The sequence below is a fragment of the Phyllobates terribilis genome, unplaced genomic scaffold, assembly GCF_046119375.1.
Source record: "Phyllobates terribilis strain yellow unplaced genomic scaffold, ASM4611937v1 Scaffold_3__8_contigs__length_932513732, whole genome shotgun sequence".
In the NCBI taxonomy this organism is placed as follows: Eukaryota; Metazoa; Chordata; class Amphibia; order Anura; family Dendrobatidae; genus Phyllobates; species Phyllobates terribilis.
The window spans coordinates 863,273,341-863,294,352 of NW_027362763.1; the positions used below are offsets into that span (position 1 = coordinate 863,273,341).

The 21,012-nt window shown below is 41.5% G+C and overlaps 1 protein-coding gene across 1 annotated transcript in view; it reads right to left on the minus strand.

Annotated features, from left to right (window-relative positions):
* The window catches only part of CRIM1 (cysteine rich transmembrane BMP regulator 1), an 869,940-nt gene that overhangs the window by 86,232 nt on the left and 762,696 nt on the right, over nt 1-21,012 (minus strand). The window contains exons 10-11 of the mRNA XM_073672628.1: nt 20,704-20,825; nt 6,751-6,960 (exon numbers count right to left, since the gene is read on the minus strand). Of these exons, the coding sequence (XP_073528729.1) occupies nt 6,751-6,960; nt 20,704-20,825 (332 nt within the window). The remainder of the gene's footprint in view (nt 1-6,750; nt 6,961-20,703; nt 20,826-21,012) is intronic.

Here is a 21,012-nt window from a genome sequence, read left to right on the forward strand (position 1 = left end):
CAACAAAGCAACCTTTCTCTGATGGGCCAATAACCATTTCTATCAGATATTGACTCATCCAGACCAAAAGCCTACAAATATAAAGGGCAGATAGGATCCAATGCTATTTAAAACAAGCCTCAGATTGATGGGAAGAAGCTCAGCCAAAGATTTTTGTTTGATTGTAGACTAAAACTGGCCGTACACATATGATAGCTGATAGCTGAGTGCTCATTTGGCCGTCAGCTATCCTTCCATACACATGAATGTTTGGCTTGGCCGAATGTTCATGTGTTTTCAAAGTGGAGAATGTAGAACGTTGCTGCCACACTGCTCTGCCAACAGCTTATGCCAACAATACAGTTGCGCGTTAAAATTCAAACAGCCTGACCCTTATCTCCCCCAACATCATCTGACGGGGGAGAGATGGGAGGCCCCAATACACATCAGACTGTATGTTGAAATCAGCAAGTTAGGCCTACTTAAAGGGGTTGTCCAGATCTGGGGCTCAAGTCTGCAGTCACTCTAAGTGACTGCAGATTTGCCAATCCTCACAGCACGTACAGTGCGCATTGCTGGTGATGGGATCGTGCGGTCATGTGACAACAAGTATGTGATTTTCATACTTCCGGCTACATTCCGACTAGTCCTGCCTCTATCAATTGACTTGTATTGAGCAAGGTCACGCACATCTATTTGGCACGTGACCACATGTATGCAGATTGCATACTTGTGGTCACATGCCCTCCCGCTCCCGACGCTGGAGAATCCTGACACCAGGCACATTGCGTACTGTAAGTAATCAAAAGTCTGCAATTACATTGAGTGACTACAGATTTGAGCCCCAAGCCTAAACAACACCTTCAAGTCTAAAGTATATGGTTGCCTGAAAAAATACGAGGTATAGAGACAATTTTATCAATGAATTCCAACCACACACATGCCTAATGATAGCACATGTAGTCCTTAGTTAAATAAAATAAATTTGGACATTAGTTGTAGCAAAAAGATCCTAAGCACCCTCTGCCAATTACGAAGCATATTATGGTTATGCTTACCTGCAAATGTAGCATCTCTCTAAAAAAAACGAATCCAACACTATTACAATAGATAGTTCCTGAAATGTTTTGCTTCTGAGCTTTTCATTTGCAAGAAATTAGCATCATCATTTGTGCCAGAGAAACACATTTACATCTCTACATGACATGTAATACCATGTTCTCTAGAAACAGAATATCACAAGTCAAGGAGTTCTACAGTTTTTCTCAAATGTCAGGGGCGTCACAAAGTTTATTGAATACATTAGATTATTAATAAATTAGTAAGGAAACAACCTTTGGTTCTTCGCTTCAGAACTATTCCTTTTATAAAGCAAGTGGTCAAGAGACATGTTCCTATTCAAGTATCTGCACTTGACTGCATTGTCAACAGGCTTGGCCTTGGCAATAATATAAAATGGGACGATTAAGGCTCCTGGCACATAATACTACAATGATCACGGCACTTACTGAGATCAGTGAGCCGTCTATGAGTCTATAAGATTCTGAATGGCAATCAGTTCGAAAGTACAACAGAAAATCATATAACACAGAAATCCAAAGCCTCAAATCTCAGTTATAAAGCACCTGAATCACATGTGACAGATCTGAGATCCACAAGTATCTTAGACAATGAGATTATGAAATCAGCAGGGTTTAATGGCATGTGTCTCACTGCTCACAAACTTTGCCTTCCTTAAAGGGAACCTGTCATGTTGAAAATGCTATCTGATCTGTAGGAGGGATGTTATAGGGCAGGGAGATCTGATCAGATATGATTTACATTTTTGTCGAAAAGTTTCAGCACAACTTGCATTTTATTCATTGAAATCCGTGGTGTTTGCATGCATGGGAGTCCAGTGGGCGGTCCTACTCAGTGATTGACAGTCTTCTCTGTATGACTGTGCATGCAGAGATGGCTGTCAATCACTAGTGGGACCGCCCTATGCATACAAACATCAGTGATTTCAATGAATAACATACAAGTTATATTGAATCTTTTCCAACAAATCTATATATCAGTCTGTTCAGCTTTTCCTTCTCTATACCCTGCTGTACACAGATTGGACAATGTGACAGGTTTCCTTTATATATACAAGCTCTGTTGATTATTAATGGCTTTATTTTTGTTACTTAGGGCTCCTGGACATTTATAGTCTGCATGTTTCTTCCTACTACCTAGTACATCAGGATGCAGAAGTAAGATTGATGCAAATTTCAATAACTAAACCGCCCAAAGCAACCATGTCGAATTTCAAAAGTGAATGTTCAAACCAGATCTCACACTTTGCACTGACGAGGGGCAGTACCCCGAAACACAGTGTCTGCAAATTGAGATTCTGGTTTGGCTTTTATGCTAAGTCATATGACAAGGCTCGTTAGAGAGTCGATATTGACTTTTAGGATTGTTACTTCTTATAAGTGGCACTAGAGTTCTAGTCTAGTCTTCCTCTCTGAAGAGACAATTTTCAAAAGTGAATGTTAGAATTCTTTATGCATCGGCCATATTGTGTAACTCCGAGTAATCCCCAAAGTGAAAAAAAAAAGTTGAAGAATATCATATATTATACAAGTTACTGAATGTGAATGTAGCTAAAGCCAAATTGTCTGAATTCCTTGATTGATGTTGTCAGACTGCCTTCGCCTAATGCTATTCTTGCCGTGCAGCCTGTCTTAGACAGTTGGAATGGTTTCCTCCAAGTGGAGCAGATAGCACAACCTTCTGCTGTGCCAGCCTGAAGCCGCTGTGTGAGCTAACTATCGGCATTTGGTCCTGGTGTACGGAACAGCACGGGGCGCTTGCAGCACAATGGTGGTATAATAACAGCTTATTAATAATAATTAGGTCAAGCATTTACGTTGTTCATTTTATTATGCAGCCGCAGATGGTCCTCATTTATCTCCGTTAGGACAGGTGGCTGAGGGCACAGTCAGATTGCAATTTGCAGAGGCACTCTTCGCATAAACCAAAGCATAATGCCACAGGTCTCTTGTAATAATACAGGGACTTGACAGCCTTTGTTTGCATTTTTTGATTTATAAGGGGCGATTATAAAATGGTGCTTATTTGACACAATCAGAGGAAGTTATTTTCTGCAACTATTGAAAATAAACCGACAGAAGAATTGCTTTGTGGTGCGAGCTTAAATAAAAAAGAAAGAGTGTCTTTCACTATCCTGTGACCTTGGACGAGTCCTGGAAAGCTGTTGCGTCTTACGCATTTCATTGGCATTGATTAATAGCACCTCTTGTTCCACTATCTACAATGCCTCAGCTACCTGAGAAGACAATGATTATTAACAACAGGTTCAGATTCTATTAGAGCGAACGCAACGTAAAAAAAAAAGACTAAACCCTCATTGTTCTGCTGCTTTAAGGATTCGGCCAACCTCTCGGAGGAATCAGGCAGTGCAGTGACATGGCTAATACTAAGTAAGGCAGGGCAGCAACATTAATCAGTCTATCATTGTTCTCATGCTTGTGGCTTCTTACTAAAGACAAACTGCATTTCAGTTGATTGCCAGAAAAGATGAATGTAGCTGCGATATCTCCTAGTATAGGATTACAGAAGAAGAAATTGATTATATTGTGGACAGCCAACAATACGAAAGGGGTTTGATGTCTTCAGTAAATTGTGCTAATTCATTGCCTAATTGAAAGTTATATCGTTTGCTAAAATACTTTGTGCATGAATTTCTCACAGCTTTCAAGATATCTGCTCACAGTTCTCCAATGGAAACCATAAAGGTTTAGTGCCAGAGGATGAAAATCTGCTCTGATCATCTGACAATCATACATCCGCTCAACTAGTCATACCTCACTGTAAATGTATTCAGAAATTAGTAAAAGGAACAGAGGAAGGACACAATGTAGAGTTGTATGAGAAAAGAGACGATGCTCCAACTTTCTGCTGTACCCTGATAGACTTGTTGCTTTAAGTTGGACACATACACAATGTGTATTTGAAGGGAACCGGTCATTAGATTCATGAGCCCAAACCACGCTCGGCATCAATCAGAGTCATGGTGCCCAAGCCACGCTCGGCATCAATCGGAGTCATGGTGCCCAAGCCACGCTCAGAATTAATCAGAGTCATGGTGCCCAAGCCACCCTCCGCATCATTCAGAGTCATGGTGCCCAAGCCACGCTCAGCATCAATCAGAGTCATGGTGCCCAAGCCACGCTCAGCATCAGAGTCATGGTGCCCAAGCCACGCTCAGCATCAATCAGAGTCATGGTGCCCAAGCCACGCTCAGCATCAATCAGAGTCATGGTGCCCAAGCCACGCTCAGCATCAATCAGAGTCATGGTGCCCAAGCCACGCTCAGCATCAATCAGAGTCATGGTGCCCAAGCCACGCTCAGCATCAATCAGAGTCATGGTGCCCAAGCCACGCTCAGCATCAATCAGAGTCATGGTGCCCAAGCCACCCTCCGCATCAATCAGAGTCATGGTGCCCAAGCCACGCTCAGCATCAATCAGAGTCATGGTGCCCAAGCCACGCTCAGCATCAGAGTCATGGTGCCCAAGCCACGCTCAGCATCAATCAGAGTCATGGTGCCCAAGCCACGCTCAGCATCAATCAGAGTCATGGTGCCCAAGCCACGCTCAGCATCAATCAGAGTCATGGTGCCCAAGCCACGCGCAGCATCAATCAGAGTCATGGTGCCCAAGCCACGCTCAGCATCAATCAGAGTCATGGTGCCCAAGCCACGCTCAGCATCAATCAGAGTCATGGTGCCCAAGCCACGCGCAGCATCAATCAGAGTCATGGTGCCCAAGCCACGCTCAGCATCAATCAGAGTCTGGCTGCACGACTGCCTAGTATGTTTTACTCTGTAAATATTGCTACAATTCAGATAAAACATAGTTTGAAGAGCAGACCGAGGACTAGTCCAGCGCTAACCCTGCTCCCTATAACTGACAGGTCTCTCCCATTATGTGCATATGGAGAGACCTGTCAATCACCAGGAACAGAGCGTGGAAAAGATGGCCTGGGGCGGCGTCGGATTAGTCACATCTCTGTCTATGGTCCCAGCCAGCATCTTAAACTATGTTTTCTCTGAAATGCTGTGGTATTTCCGAGTAAAACAAACTCTGATTCATGCTGTTTGAGCACCATGAATCTAATGACAGGTTCACTTTAAATTCCAGGTAACAATCCAATTTTTCACTACTGGATTGATAATTCCGTATGTGTTATCCTAAGAGATGATGATAGCTCGCCCCATTCGCAGGTAAATCCTGGAGAGACACTTAGTGTGCAGTTTCATATAGGTATGTCCAGTAATAATAAAGGCTTGAAATAGGATAATCCAGCACATGGTCTATCAGACTTAAAGGGAACCTGATAGATGCTGCCCAATCCACAAACATCATGTATCAGACATTGGCTGCATCATTTTAGCCATGTATGCTTGACTCTGAAGGTTTCAGCGAAAAAAATACTTTAAAAACCTTCTGGGAACCGAGCCGCACAGAAGACTAGTAGGTGGGTCCCCGATGCTTCTCCCGCCCATTGATCTGAAGTGAACGAGACTGGTGGATTATTGGCAGTGGGCTGGGAGAAGTCACAGTAGACCTGCCTTTCTGACTAGTCTCCCATGTGACTGGGTCACGGACGTTTTTTAAAGAATGTTTTACTCCTAAATACTGCAGCGTTTCAGAGTCAAACACACATGGATGAAATCACAGTCAGTACCTGATACATGCTGCCGTAGACCACTGTAATCGACCAACATGTTTCGAATTCTTTGTTTTTAATCAAGGTACAACCAGAAGCGTTGAAAGCGAGTTGGACAATTACGGTGGACTTGATGCTTTTAAGGTTGATATGAAAAAAAGCTTCAAGCCTGTAAGTGGAAAAGATGGCGTTCTGTATTATCCTTGCTCAAGCCTAATGTATTATCGTGATCTATGCACAAATATTATAGATTTTTTTTTGCTATAACTAGAAAAATGTTTCCTATTGTAAAATCAATTATAAGCCATTTACATTGTTCCCATACGCACTTGTCCTCAAATTGCCATTTATATGCTACAATGGGCAGTTATTGGAAATAAGACAATCATTTCCAAACAATGGAAATCTGATATATCACTTAGCAAAGATGAATCCATACTAAGGTCTTCAAAGAAGTCTAAAAGGCATATAAATCTAGCTGTAGAAATCATTCACTTCACATCGCTATGGACTACCCATACTAGAGCCGCTGTATGTATCCTGCATAGCTTCTGAAATTTGAGAAACCACATATTTATTATAAGGGAGAATGGCTGGTGTCCAAAACAAAGAGGGCAGGTAAGAGTTATATCTGAAATCCTAACTTCATCATTATAACTTCATCTCGTGTGGACTGATCAATAAAGAACAGAAGAGGTCAAACACTAGAGGCACTGTTTATCAAAAGCTTTCCCGCACGTCAATCACTTTTTCACCATGCTCGGTTTCATCAAAGGATTAGATGTTTGTTATCAATTTTTTAACATCAGACGCACTTTATTAGCCAAAGGGGTTTCAATCACTCCTAACCTGGTACAGATCTTGATTGAAAAGAAAAATAAAAGAACAATGAGTCTCAGACGAGCACAAAAAATAATCCTATAAGGTTTTAACAGGAAATTCTACAGAGAAATAAAGCAGGTATTATTAGTACTGCTAAAATGTCAGCAGACAATGTTAGAGACTCTACAGTCTTGTGCTATCAGTGCATATGTTATTATCTAAAATTACCTGGACATGAGGGACAACACTGCCCTGGAAGAATGGTGGGATTGGCGCAGCTGGGAACAGGACAAGTTATCAGCGCACACATTTCCCGTCCATTGTGGCAATAGCACTCGCGGCAGCCATCATGCCAGCTCTCTTCATTCTCATGACGTCTTCCATCCATTGACAGACATGTGCCGATCAGGACTGGCGGCCCAGCAGATGACGCTGCTTCTGTAAGGGAACAGGGACAAGATATTGTATAAGTCACAAACAGGTATAAAGATCTGCGATTCTAAATCCTCCTAGCACCAATCATGGTGACTTATGAACATAGATCATAGTGAAGCTCTGCTTTATGTAGTTTCATCATTTTGTTCATTTGGGTACATTTTCTAACTTGCTATGAAAACAAATCAAAACATTTCAGAAAAAATAGCCACGTGTACATATATAGGTGTATCAAACTATATTGCTTCATTTGCATGACCCGTTAAAGAGTAACTACACTTTTATTATTTAATTTATTTTTTTATAATTTTGTCCAGCATGGAAAGTTATGAAACTTTACAAATCACTTTATTAAGGAATTTGTCTTCAGTCCTATAAAAGAAAAGCCCATACATGTCTTCCAAACCCATGCTTGTCCCCAGTCTGTTTGCCTGCCTTCACCTATATTGATATCAGAATGCACTCATTTGGAGTACAGATGATGGCAGTGATGGGTCAGCACCTGTCTCCTCCTCTGAATGTTGTGCTTATCAGAACAATCTATGGCAGCAGATTATCCTCAGAGATAAGGCTCATTCCGATGTCTGATTCATGTATGAGTGCTATCCGAGGTTTTCAAGGATAACACCTTTACCTGTAATAGTCTATGGGGCCACTCACATGTTCGAGATATTTCGGTCCACGGAGACATGTGCGATTGTGATCTGAGAGTTGGCAATGCAAGTCAATGGGTCGGTGAAAAAAATTAGACTGCACTAGGATGACATCCAAGTACGGTCCAATTTTCATGGACTGTCAGAAAGGAAAAGGTAAAGAAACTTTTTATTCTGTTTCTCCATGTAAGTATTATAAGGACGACACTTGGACCACACTCTCATCAAACTGTGATAAAAATTATCAGTCCGTTTTTCTCGTATGTGAGAAAAATAGAAGTCTGAATGAGCCACAGGGGCTTTCACTGCCATCAGCTGTACTCCAAATGAGTATATTCTGATATCAATGCAGCTAAAAGCAAATATGCTGAGGAAAAGCAGGGGTGTGGAAGACATTTATGTGCAATTTTTTATAGGAATTCAGACAAATCTTTTAATAATGTGATTTTCAAAGTTCAAAATTAAAGGGAACCTGTCATGTCAGGTGCAGCATGTAAACTGCCCCCATTGCGTTGTTAGTGATGCAGTGTACATCACTAACACGCTTTTTGCACTAAAATCGGAGCTATAATCACGTGTATAAAGCACTTTATGTACTTATATCATACCTGTTTGTTTTGTCAAAGGGGTGTTCATTGCTGTATTCAGTCCGGCTTGTCCCCGCCCACTCAATTTGAATTTTCCCCGGGTTTGTGCTGATGTCCTTTTTTTCAGTCCTTTTTTAAATTCCGCGCTCACGCACTGTATATGTTCACCCACGCTCGTGCACTGTATATGTTCACCCACGCTTGCTCAATGTGTAAAGCCGCACATGCGCAGTGACGAGCGGCTCCTGCACAGTGACGAGCGGTTCCTGCACGGTGCGGACGCGCTACAACGTGCAGCTTTACACATTGAGCAAGCGTGGGTGAACATATACAGTGCGCAAGCGTGGGTGAACATATACAGTGCACGAGCGTGGGTGAACATATACAGTGCGCGAGCATGGGTGAACATATACAGTGCGCGAGCGTGGGTGAACATATACAGTGCACGAGCGTGGGTGAACATATACAGTGCGCGAGCATGGGTGAACATATACAGTGCGCGAGCGTGGGTGAACATATACAGTGCACGAGCGTGGGTGAACATATACAGTGCGCGAGCGTGGGTGAACATATACAGTGCACGAGCGTGGGTGAACATATACAGTGCGCGAGCGCAGGATCTAAATAAAAGACTGTTCCTGTGATGTCAGCGCAAACTCTGGGAAAATTCAAATTGAGTGGGCGGGGACAAGCCGGACTGAATACAGCAATGAACACACCTATGACTAAACGAGCAGGTATGATATAAGTACATAAAGTGCTTTATACACATGATTATAGCTCCGATTTTAATGCAAAAAGCGTGCTAGTGATGCACACTGCATCACTAACAACGCAATGGGGGCAGTTTACATGCTCCACCTGACATGACAGGTTCCCTTTAAAAAAAAAGGAAAAGTTTAGTTACTCTTTAAGTATAGAACAAAGAAGGTAGGTCTTTTCATTTCACCTTTCCATTGCATGGCTCGAATAGATGAAAGCTAACACATATAAATTCTCCTATATCTACTTGTTTGGACCATGGCTCAGGAAAAATTCGAAGTAACTGTGGCCACGTTTGTCTCGTCGTTAAAGAAATGGCCTCCTCCACCATACAAGGGCAATGGGTTAAATTCTCTGAATCAAAGAATCACTTTCCCTTTATGAGAAGCAATTTTTAGTAATTCAGTGGGAAAAAAGAAGTCAACCTGAAACATGATGATAGCCCTTTCTGATTTAAGTACAAGCAGATGGATATTTGTATTCGTTTGTATGTGCTCGGAGGATGATCTCCAGAGACTGACTCAGCAATTTATATTTAGAATTTTTAGCAATGCCCAAATCATCTTCTATCTGGCTGCCAACCTGGCAGCATTAAAGTAGCTCACAGCCACCTGCAAGATCGGACTGCCTAAATTATACCATCTGCAGTGAGGAGGTTGAAAGCATAACCAGAGGATGCCAGATGTAAATCCCATAATGAAGCTGCGCATATGGTTTTTACTTATGTACGCTACCCAAACTGCAAGATAAACATTTACCACAGTCTCAGCCTGGTTTGCAAAATATGATTAACATGTGTAGGATGTTAAACCTGACCTTTCCATCCTCTACTGCCACCGGCGTAATCATGAGCGCTGCTTATTGCAAGGGCCCTGTGGGCTTTGTAGTGTATAAGACAATTGCTAATTGCATTTTACCATCTTGTTTTGAGATGAAACACAAAGTAATTGAATAAAAATCTATATTTCTAACTTCAGAGCAGAAGTTATGATTATAGTAGGGTGTGTACAGAAAGGGTGGAAATGGTGATTATCAGCCAAAATATGCAAATATGCACTGGACAGGGATTTACATGTACAGTTTATCATATATTTCTGGGGATTTCATCTTTTATGTTATGTGAACTTTGCTACAAATCTCAAAAACACTGTGCAGAAATACACCAGTATCGACAGAGTACACAGCGCTGAATTCATTAAAAGGCACATGGCACGTAATGAATTTGGCGCCTCCTCCAATTGGCGCTGCTCCACTGATTCTAGCACAGCCATGTTTTCATTGTCCAGCATCGAAGGACAAAAAGCAAACACCCACAGAGAAGCTGGTTGAAGGGAAAATTTGCATGTTTATTACTAAAGGCATAACTTTGGAACAGAGAGGCACAGCAGAAAAAGAACAACTGTTCCAAAATCAGTAGTAGGCAAAGAAGAGGTGCATTTGTGTCTGAGGCTTTTAGGGGCTTAGAGAGGTTTATGGAAGCTTTTGTGGCTGCCAACATGCAGTCTTCATTATTACTTCAAACCAGTCAAAGGCTGTGGGTGATGGGAGTAGGGTAGGTCATCTATTTTCTAAAATTGGAGGGCATAAGGCTATATTTTACATTAAGTCAGGGCAGGTGCCAAAGTGCACCCCTAAACAGCTATATCACTAGCTATGACTTGATCAGAAGTGATGGATGATAAATTACTGGATTATGTTTCAATAAGTGGCCTAAAACAAACCAGAGAAGGGCTGAAAACAACTTGTTTACACCCTTGTCCCGAATCCGGGCTTTGCTCCCCTCACCCTGGTCCGCTGAACTCTGTTGTGCTCCACGTCAGACTTTGCAGGTGGCCTGGCGTGGTTCCATGTGATCATCTGCCTGGGCCTCTATAAGACTCACCAAGACACACACCTATGAGTTCGTATTAAGACTTTTATTGTTCCTGAGTCCTGTCTGCACACAGCCTCCAGTATCTCTGTTATCTTCTTCCCGGTCTCCTGTCTGTCTGCAGCCTCCAGTACCTCTGCAACCTGCTTCCCAGTCTCCTGTCTGCACACAGCCTCCAGTACCTCTGCAACCTGCTTCCCAGTCTCCTGTCTGCACACAGCCTCCAGTACCTCTGCAACCTGCTTCCCAGTCTCCAGTCTGCACACAGTCTCCAGTACCTCTGCTATCCGCTTCCCAGTCTCCTGTCTGCACACAGCCTCCAGTACCTCTGCAACCTGCTTCTCAGTCTCCTGTCTGCACACAGCATCCAGTACCTCTGCAACCTGCTTCCCAGTCTCCTGTCTGCACACAGCATCCAGTACCTCTGCAACCTGCTTCCCAGTCTCCTGTCTGCACACAGCCTCCAGTACCTCTGCAACCTGCTTCCCAGTCTCCTGTCTGCACACAGCCTCCAGTACCTCTGCAACCTGCTTCCCAGTCTCCTGTATGCACACAGCCTCCAGTACCTCTGCTATCTGCTTCCCAGTCTCCTGTCTGCACACAGCCTCCAGTACCTCTGCAACCTGCTTCCCAGTCTCCTGTCTGCACACAGCCTCCAGTACCTCTGCAACCTGCTTCCCGGTCTCCTGTCTGCACACAGCCTCCAGTACCTCTGCAACCTGCTTCCCAGTCTCCTGTCTGCACACAGCCTCCAGTACCTCTGCAACCTGCTTCCCAGTCTCCTGTATGCACACAGCCTCCAGTACCTCGGCTATCTGCTTCCCAGTCTCCTCTCTGTCTGTGGTTTCCAGTGCTTATGCTACCCATTACCCGCATGCCTCACCTGCCTGCTGCACCGATGCCCATCGCCTGTGTGCCCACCAGGACCTTTGGCTTGGAGGCTCCACCGCACCAGGTGAACCAAAACACAACTTAGTAGGTACAGGAATCTTTGATTTACCCCCGAGAAAACTGCATTATAGCAGCCTAACATGTGAGTCTTTACTTGCTACACCTGGGTCTTCTGGTACTCGCAACAATTACATAAGTATTCTTTCATATTACCTTTTTGCATTGTGCCCTGATGCTTATTTATATCCAATGATTTAATGAGATACACTGCACCTTATCAGCTGGGTTGCTTTTATTTCACATGTATATTTATTTGCAGTTGCAGTTTCAATAGTTTTGCATGTTTGTGGTGACTGTGTCAGCACCAGCACTTTGTAGTAGTGTTTGATCAGAAGTTTTGTATATTTCAGGAACTGTTGTTTCACCTTTTTGTTTGCAGGGCCCTGCATAAGGGAGGACCCATATTGTTTGATTCTCATCCATTACCTATTGTAGAGTGCAGATACAGGACGCCATTATTTATTTTCACTAATAAGAGGGGTTTTTTTTATCCTTGTATTCATCCTTGTATTTTAATTATTCTAAATAAAAATTAATTATTACTTTATGTAGATGGCTGTACATGTAGCTGTTTTTGGATGTGTCTCTTTAGTTGTTGGTGTCTGTGCATGCTTTGGTGCATTTTTGCTACACCTCTATTAGGTATTACTGGCTAGTGCTGTCTACAATCCAGACTTGGAACTGAATGCCGCATGAATAACAATAGATAACGATCAGCACTATAGTCCCCGATCACCTCAGACACCATATCACCCATACTAGCAGGATATCTGATTGATTCTGGATGATCAGTTTCATGATTTTCATGGTTGCAGATTATATTGTTCTAAAAGTGGCTTTTTTCCTTGTAGATGTTTCTTAGCTGCGACTATTGTCCCATGTAAGCGGCCAGGAGGCTCGTGGAGGACTACATGGACAGTCAATCCACAATATAAAAATGTCTAAATTTACTTTATAGTTTGAAATAAGGGTCATGTGATTTATTTTACATGTCCCTCGGCAGTCCTCAGTACAATCCACTCCATTCTTGACCTCTGGCTGTTTTAAATATTGAGTTAAAATTGTTTAATTGCCGCAGTAAGCAATCTTCCCTCCAAGCCTGTGCTGTCATTTCTGTTAATAAGAATGATCTTCTAACCATTAGGATAATTCATTCCACCAGAAATCAATAACTAACTAATTCCTTGCAATGGACGATAGCACAAAGTAATGAATTGATCCCCTATTGTATATAAAATTCTTATCATCCATTGTATAAAACTCATTCATTAATAAACCATGTGCAATTGATTTAAATATAGTCTGAAAACTGTGCCGCGCCTGTGAAGCCAGACAGATACTGAAGTAATTGTCACTGAGAACAATCAAAAGGGAACTCAAATCTCTTTTGGTATCATTTATTGTGTACAGTGTTTATACTTCTCGCTTCTGCTTTTGTTTTAAGTATTTTGCACTACTTTCGGTGACTTTTTTGTTAATTAATTATTGAAAAGGCTTATTATTAAAGGCTTTCTCATAAGCCATGGTGATGTGGAGGAAGATGGTCATTGAATCCTATTCAATTCCCTCTTCTTCCCAAATCCCTGAAGTCATAGTAACATAGTTTGTAAAGCCGAATAAAGACTTGCGTCCATCAAGTTCGACCTGTTAGTTCTGTAATTGCTAAAGTTGATCCAGAGGAGGGCAAAAACCCCAAATGATTTGGCCAATCTTCACCTGAGGAAAAATTCCCTCCCGACTCTGAAACCAGCAGTCAGAATAAATCCCTGTATCAACCTACTATTTTATTCTATTTTTAAGTATATGCTGAAATCTGCCTGGTATCTAGAAATGCATCCAGTCCCCGCTTGAACTGGTGTAGTGAATCCAACATTACCGTCTCCTCACTCAGTGAATTCCATATTCTCACTGCTCTTACCGTAAAGAACCCCTTCCTATGCTGGTGCTGAAACCTTTTCTCTTCCAGCCTTAGTGAGTGCCCTCTTGTTACCGTAATATCCCTCCTTTTGAACAAATCCCGGGCAAGATCTCTATACTGTCCCCTAACATATTTGTACACATTTATTATGTCCCCCCTCAACCTTCTCTTTTCCAGGCTGAATAGTCCTAGTTTTGCCAACCTCTCTGGGTATTGCAGTCCCTCCATTCCCTTTATTAATTTTGTTGCCCTCCTTTGTACCTTTTCAAGCTCATTTATATCCTTTCTATATATTGGGGCCCATAACTGAGCACAGTATTCCAAGTGTGGTCTGACCAGTGCTTTGTACAGTGGAAGAACAATGTTCTCATCCTTTGCAGCTATACCTCTTCTGATACATCCCATTACCCTGTTTGCCCTTACAGCAGCGGCCTGACTTTGGGCACTCCAATTTAGTTTGCTATCAATCAAGATGCCCAAGTCCTTCTCCATCTCTGAATTCCCCAATGATTTCCCATTCAGTGAGTACTGGTGACTTCCATTTTTCCTTCCCATATGTATGACCTTACATTTCTCCTCGTTAAACCTCATTTGCCATTTAATGCTCCACCTACCCAGCTTATCCAAATCCCTCTGTAGGTCTGCACTGTCCTCTTTTGTATTAATTGTTTTACATAACTTTGTGTCATCTGCAAATATTGATATTTTACTATTTATCCCGTTGACTATGTCGTTAATAAAGATATTAAATAACATTGGGCCTAGTACAGACCCCTGTGGTACCCCACTAGTGACGCTTACCCAATCTGAGTATATTCCATTTATAACCACCCTCTGCCTTCTATCCTTTAGCCAGTTAGCTACCCACTTGCAGACATTTTCCCCCAGCCCCATCATTCTCATTTTGTATACCAACCTATTATGTGGCACGCTATCGAACGCTTTTGAGAAGTCGAGATACACGACATCCACTGGTTCCCCCTGATCTACTCGAGAGCTAACCTCCTCGTAGAAGTCAATCAGGTTTGTTTGGCAGGAGCGATTCCTCATGAATCCATGTTGGTTCGGGGTTAATAGATTATTAGCATCAAGATGCTCCGTAATTGCCTCTTTAATGAAGCTTTCAAAAATTTTGCCCACAACGGACGTCAGACTCACCGGCCGATAGTTTCCGGCGTCACTTTTCGCTCCCTTTTTGAATATTGGCACTACATTCGCCTGTCGCCAATCAAGTGGTACAGACCCAGTCTCAACAGAGTCCTTAAATATAAGATATAACGGTCTATCACATTACTTAGTTCCCTTAGTACCCGTGGGTGTATGCCATCAGGTCCTGGTGATTTGTTTATTTTAATGTTACTGAGGCGTTTCTGTACCCCAGCTTGGGTTAGATTAGTCATACTTAGTGGAGGATTAAGCTTGTCACTTCTCATTTCTCCTGTTAGTTCGATTTCCTTTGTGAAAGTTGTCGAAAAAAAATAATTTAATAGATTAGCTTTATCCTCATCTTTCTCTATGATTTTGCCTTCCTCACTTTTTATCGGTCCAATATTATCCGATTTAATCCTTTTACTATTTATATACGTAAAGAACAGTTTGGGATTTGATCTACTTTCCCTAGCAATACGTCTCTCTGTTTCCTCCTTCGCTATTTTTATTTGTTTTTTGCAGGTTCTCGTTTTTTCCTTGTAACACATTAGTGCTTCCTTACTGTTTTCCTGTTTTAATCTCTTGAATGCCTCTTTTTTGCTATTTAACGCCCCTTTTACGTTCTTGTTCAACCATATTGGTTTCCTCTTATTTCTGGCCCTTTTATTCCCATACGGTATATATCTCTCGCACTGAGTATTCAGAATTCTTTTGAAGGTTTCCCATTTACTATTCGTATTCCTTTGATTAAGAACTTTGTCCCAGTCAATAAGTTGAAGGCTTTCTTTCAGCTGATCAAACTTCGCCCTCCTAAAGTTTAATGTTTTTGTTGTTCCCTTATTGATAACCCTACTGAAGGGCATTTTGAAGTCGATAATATTATGGTCGCTATTACCTAGGTGCCCCCCTATCTGTACCTCAGTTATTCTATCAGGCCTATTAGTCAATATTAAGTCCAACACGGCCTTCCCTCTCGTTGGTTCCTGCACTAGTTGGGAGAGATAATTATCCTTAATATTTGTCAAGAACCTTTTACCTTTCTGAGATCTACAGGTTTCTGTTTCCCAGTCAATATCCGGGTAGTTGAAATCCCCCATTACAATCACTTCATTATGTTTTGCTACTTTGTCTATTTGTCCTAATAGCAGATTCTCATTCTCCTCTGTTATATTTGGTGGCTTATAGCAGACCCCCAGTAATATTTTATTATTATTTTTAGTTCCCTCTATCTCTACCCACATGGACTCGACCCCCTCTTCTCCCTCTCCTATATCTTCCCTTAGTCTGGGTTTTAGACATGACTTTACATATAAGCAGACTCCTCCGCCTTTCCCCTGTTTCCGGTCCCTTCTAAATAAACTATAATCTAATAAATTTACCGCCCAGTCGTAGCTATCGTCTAGCCAAATCTCTGTTATACCTACGATGTCATACCTCTCCTCCGATATAAGCGCCTGCAGCTCATCCGCCTTATTGGTCAGGCTTCTTGCGTTGGTCAGCATGCAAGATAAAACTTTGGGGTTATTTAGCATCCTATTCTTCTCTAACGATCTAACTGTACTATCCCCACCCCCCTCTCCACCCTCATTATATTCACTTCTCCCCTTCCCCCTTGCTTGCCTCACATCCCACCTATTTCCTTGGTCCCCCCCCCCGTCTCTAGTTTAAAAACTCCTCCAACCTATTAGCCATCTTCTTCCCCAGCACCGCTGCACCCTCCCCATTGAGGTGCAGCCCGTCCCTACGGTAGAGCCTGTAGCCGACCGCGAAGTCGGCCCAGTTCTCCATGAACCCATGGAGTCCTTTGGATTGTTTATATGTTCCTCTTACCATCAAGCTAAAAATTCAAAGAACAGGAGCGTTTAAGAAAAGAGTGTACATATGTTAGAGCTGGCTAGTCCCTTAGCCCACGGCCCCACTATCAGTATTTGGTCAGTATTTTTTCTCAGGAGTGGGAGCCAAAACCAAGAGTGGGTGATAAATGCAGAATTGGTGACTTGTTTCTATTATACCTTTTCTCTGATTGTTCCTCACCTGGTTTTGGCTCCCACTCCTGAGAAAAAATATTGATCAAATACTGACCAAATACTGATAGTGGGGCCGTGGCCTTAGGCCACACAACTGATTCATCAATGCATTGAACCATATATGAGATACAAGGCATTGTTACCACGTCTGCAGTCAGGAAATGCTGCATCTAAAAAGTTACAGCACAATCACAGTTATATGAATAAGAATGTAATCTACGTTATTGCAGCCATCATTTCTACGTGTAATAACTGTACAGAAGCCTGTTGTTACCTTAGTCTCTCCCACATGTGTATTGTCCAACGATCCAACAATGGAGACATATTAAAAGGTTTTTTTTAAGTTCAGTGGAGATAACACGTTACCTGGGCTGAGCTTGTGGAAATGAAGAATCCTCAATGGTATAAAATTGATGATTTAATTCAGCTAACACGTTTTGGAGCCGGACTGGCGCCTTTTTCAAGGTAAGAAAAAAAATGATTTTTTTACCTTGAAAAAGTTGCCAGTCCAGCCTTGGTTGAATAAAAACCATAATTTTATACCATCAAGGATTCTTCAAGCAAAGCCCAGGTACCATGTTATCTCCAATGAAGTGAATTGCTATCTGGAAGATTTTCTTCTTCAACCACAGGGCCACAGTAGCAGATTCTTAGGCTCTTAAAGCCGTTGTGTCGCTCCACAAAATACCGGGTGAGCACTAACATCACTCTGTTACTTCTCTTGCGGTATTGCCCTATTGTGTTCTTCTATCCCAACCAGAGCTCATCAAGTGCTCTTTAACCCCTTCACCCCCGGGCCATTTTGCGTTTTTGCGCTTTCGTTTTTTGCTCCTCTTCTTCCCAGAGCCATAACTTGTTTATTTTTCGGTCAATATGACCATGTGAGGGCTTATTTTTTGCAGGACAAGTCGTACTTTTGAACGCCACCATTGGTTTTACCATATAGTGTACTGGAGAACAGGAAAAAAATCCAAGTGCTGTGAAATTGCAAAAAAAGTGCAATTCCATAGTGGTTTTTTTTTTTTACAATGTTCCCTAAACGCTAAAACTGACCAGCCATTATGATTCTCCAGGTCATTACGAGTTCGCAGATACCAAACATGTATAGGTTCATTTTTATTTAAGTGGTGAAAAAAAATCCAAAGTTTGTTAAAAAAAAAAAAAAAAAGTCACCATTTTACGAGACCCGTAGTGTCTCCATTTTTCGGGATCTGGGGCTGGGTGAGGGCTTATTTTTTTGCGCACTGAGCTGAAATTTTTATTGACACCATTTTGGGGTAGATATGATGTCTTGATCGCCCGTTATTGCATTTTATTGCAATGTTGCCGCGACCAAAAAAACATAATTCTGGCGTTTTGATTTTTTTTCTCATTATGAAGTTTACTGATCGGATTAATTCTTTTTATGTATTGATAGATTGGGTGATTCTGAACCCGGCGATAACAAATATGTGTTTTGAACGGGGAGAAGGGGGTGATTTAAACTTTTATATTTTTTTAATATTTTTAAAAACAATTTTTTTTACTTTACACTAGCTTCAATAGTCATGGGAGACTAGAAGCTGCGATCATCAGATGGCCTGTGTGTAGCAGAAATGCTCACTGGCAATGACAAAAGCAGGTCTCCTGGAGACCCCGGTTTGTCATGCCTAACCATCGGCAACCCGTGGTCATGTGACAGGGGCGCCGATGGGCGAGATTTAGGACGTCCTTCCGCTGTGGCCATGTTAAATGCTGCTGTCAGAGACTGACAGCGGCATTTAACATGTCAACAGCCGCGGGTGGATCGCGATTCCACCTGCGGCTGTTAGGGGTACATGACAGCTGATCAGATCAGCTGTCACGTCCCCGGAAAGGTGTGGGCTCCAGCGATGAGCCCGCGCCAAAGAGAGAGACCCGACATGCGCCGTACATGTACGGCACATGTCGGAAAGGGGTTAAAAGGAAGATGAGCATATTTTTGTACATGTGCTGTCCATGTTGAAATCGGTAGCACACGGACAGCACAGTGACCAATTAGGCAGATGACACTTTTTTTTCACAGAGTTTCTATTCTCTTCCGTATTTCGCATGAGACCAAAGTCTATGGGTGCGCAAAAGAAATCCGATCTCGAACAGTGCTTATTTGCTGTATCCACCAGGAAATATTCAGACGCCTCGGCCAAATGTATCAGTAGGCCCACATTCACCCAATTAAGGCTAAAAGGGAGTTCTTTGGCCTTTGTCAGATCTGTAAATGTTAACCTGTTTCTTAGTAGTCAACTACATAACTCTATACAAAATACGTTAAAAATGTATATAAATCCTCCTGATGTATACCTCCAACAGACACTGCAATCAGATTTTAAAAGCATCCTAACAAAAAGTAAACTTTAGATTGACATATTTGCAAACATAGATTTCGCAACTGAATAGAAAAAATGGCAGATTTATGATATTGGTACAAATCTTTTCTTAATTTTTGCATAACAAAATCCTGGCTAAGAGCTCAGGTATGAGATTCTTCTAGTTTAGAAAAGAAGAAAAACCTATGTAAATGAAGTGCTGGTTAGATTAAAGGGAAGCTATCATCAAAAAATGACTTTTTCTTTAATCATGTTTTTGCATTTCATGTATTTTTTTTTTCAAATTGCGATCTTTATTAAAAAACAAAACAAAATGAGTAGTCTTGCAATTTGCACACTGATCACTGGGGCTTTTTTAGACTAGTACTTCCTGTCCCTTCTGGAAGAGTTTACAGCAAGGTTCCATAGTATCACAATGACAGGTGATACAGGTGTTGTCATTGTTGACCCTGCTTCCCCTCCCTTCACAATGACCTTTGCACATGCTCATTAGATACTTCAATACAAATGATAAGTGTCAGGATTCGACTATTGTGGCTAATGTACATGTGTTGTTTCCTAAAACAATGGAAAAAGTGTAAAAGAGCCTCAGTGGTCAGTGTGAAAATTACAAGATTTCTATAGTTTCATCTTAATACAGATTGTGCTATGTAAAAAAATGCCTTTTTTTAAATATATATAACACAAAAGCCCGATTTAAACAATAGATCATTTTCTGAAGATAGCTTCCCTTATTATGATTAATAATATGTTTTTTGTAACAAAAATACTATGCTGAATCTAACATCAAATGGAAACTAGAATGGATTCTATATTAATAGACTGACTTGAAATGTGAAAATAAAGTATAAAATAGTAGAGTAGACTTCACTTAAAACAAATTATAGGCTAACTAATGGCAACTTCTAGAACCTTCTCTTAAAATGAGGCCATTAATAGAGTATTTTCTGTAAGACCAACAAAACAAAAAATATATAGAGAAAATAGAAATGGTGTGAATGATGCTAAAGCCATTACTAGCTATCTTGTCTTGTTTATGTTGTGTTTGATGGTCGACCAATTAAAGTCACTAAGAATTTATATTCACTGCACATAGAAAATGGTAAATGTGTTCTAGGATGGGAGGTACGGTATCAAGAAAGATTTGGACTTTACTTATAATTAAGAATAATGTGGAATGAAAACGCACAGAAACAATCAGTCCATTTGGCTCCTGTATGTGCTCATTAAAAAGTCATTGTCGACTCCATGATGGGTTACTTCATTAGACTGCAGTAATTAAAAATGAAATTGCTACAAGCGGGAAACAAAGCTCTAATAAATAGGGTTGCGCTGTCAGAAAATGACATTTAATAGCACTGGCGGAGTTATAAAGCTGTCTCTCAGAATGTAAGTTTTGTACATAATATCACTATCTGGTGGGGGATTCATCTACAGCGGGTCACAGTAGACGTGTAGACTAGGAGGTGGAGGACTCTTCTTACCTCTGCACTTGCAGACTGGGCATCCATGGCTGTCTTGCTCAAAGCCCATAGGACAAATCTTGCCACATGGGACATCTGGACACTTCTTGCAGCGACAGATTTCACAGCCATGCTTGTTTTTCCTTAAAAAAAAAAAAGTCCCATTAGAAAAAGAATGCCGCTATAACACAAGTCTCTAAGAATGACTCAGTAATATGATTCCTGTTTTTCTCCAATGCAATTAACAAAGCACTGATTACAGGGATCCAAACAGCAACGTAACTCAATTAATCACAACACTAATTCTGAAGCTCCAATCCGGATCACAGA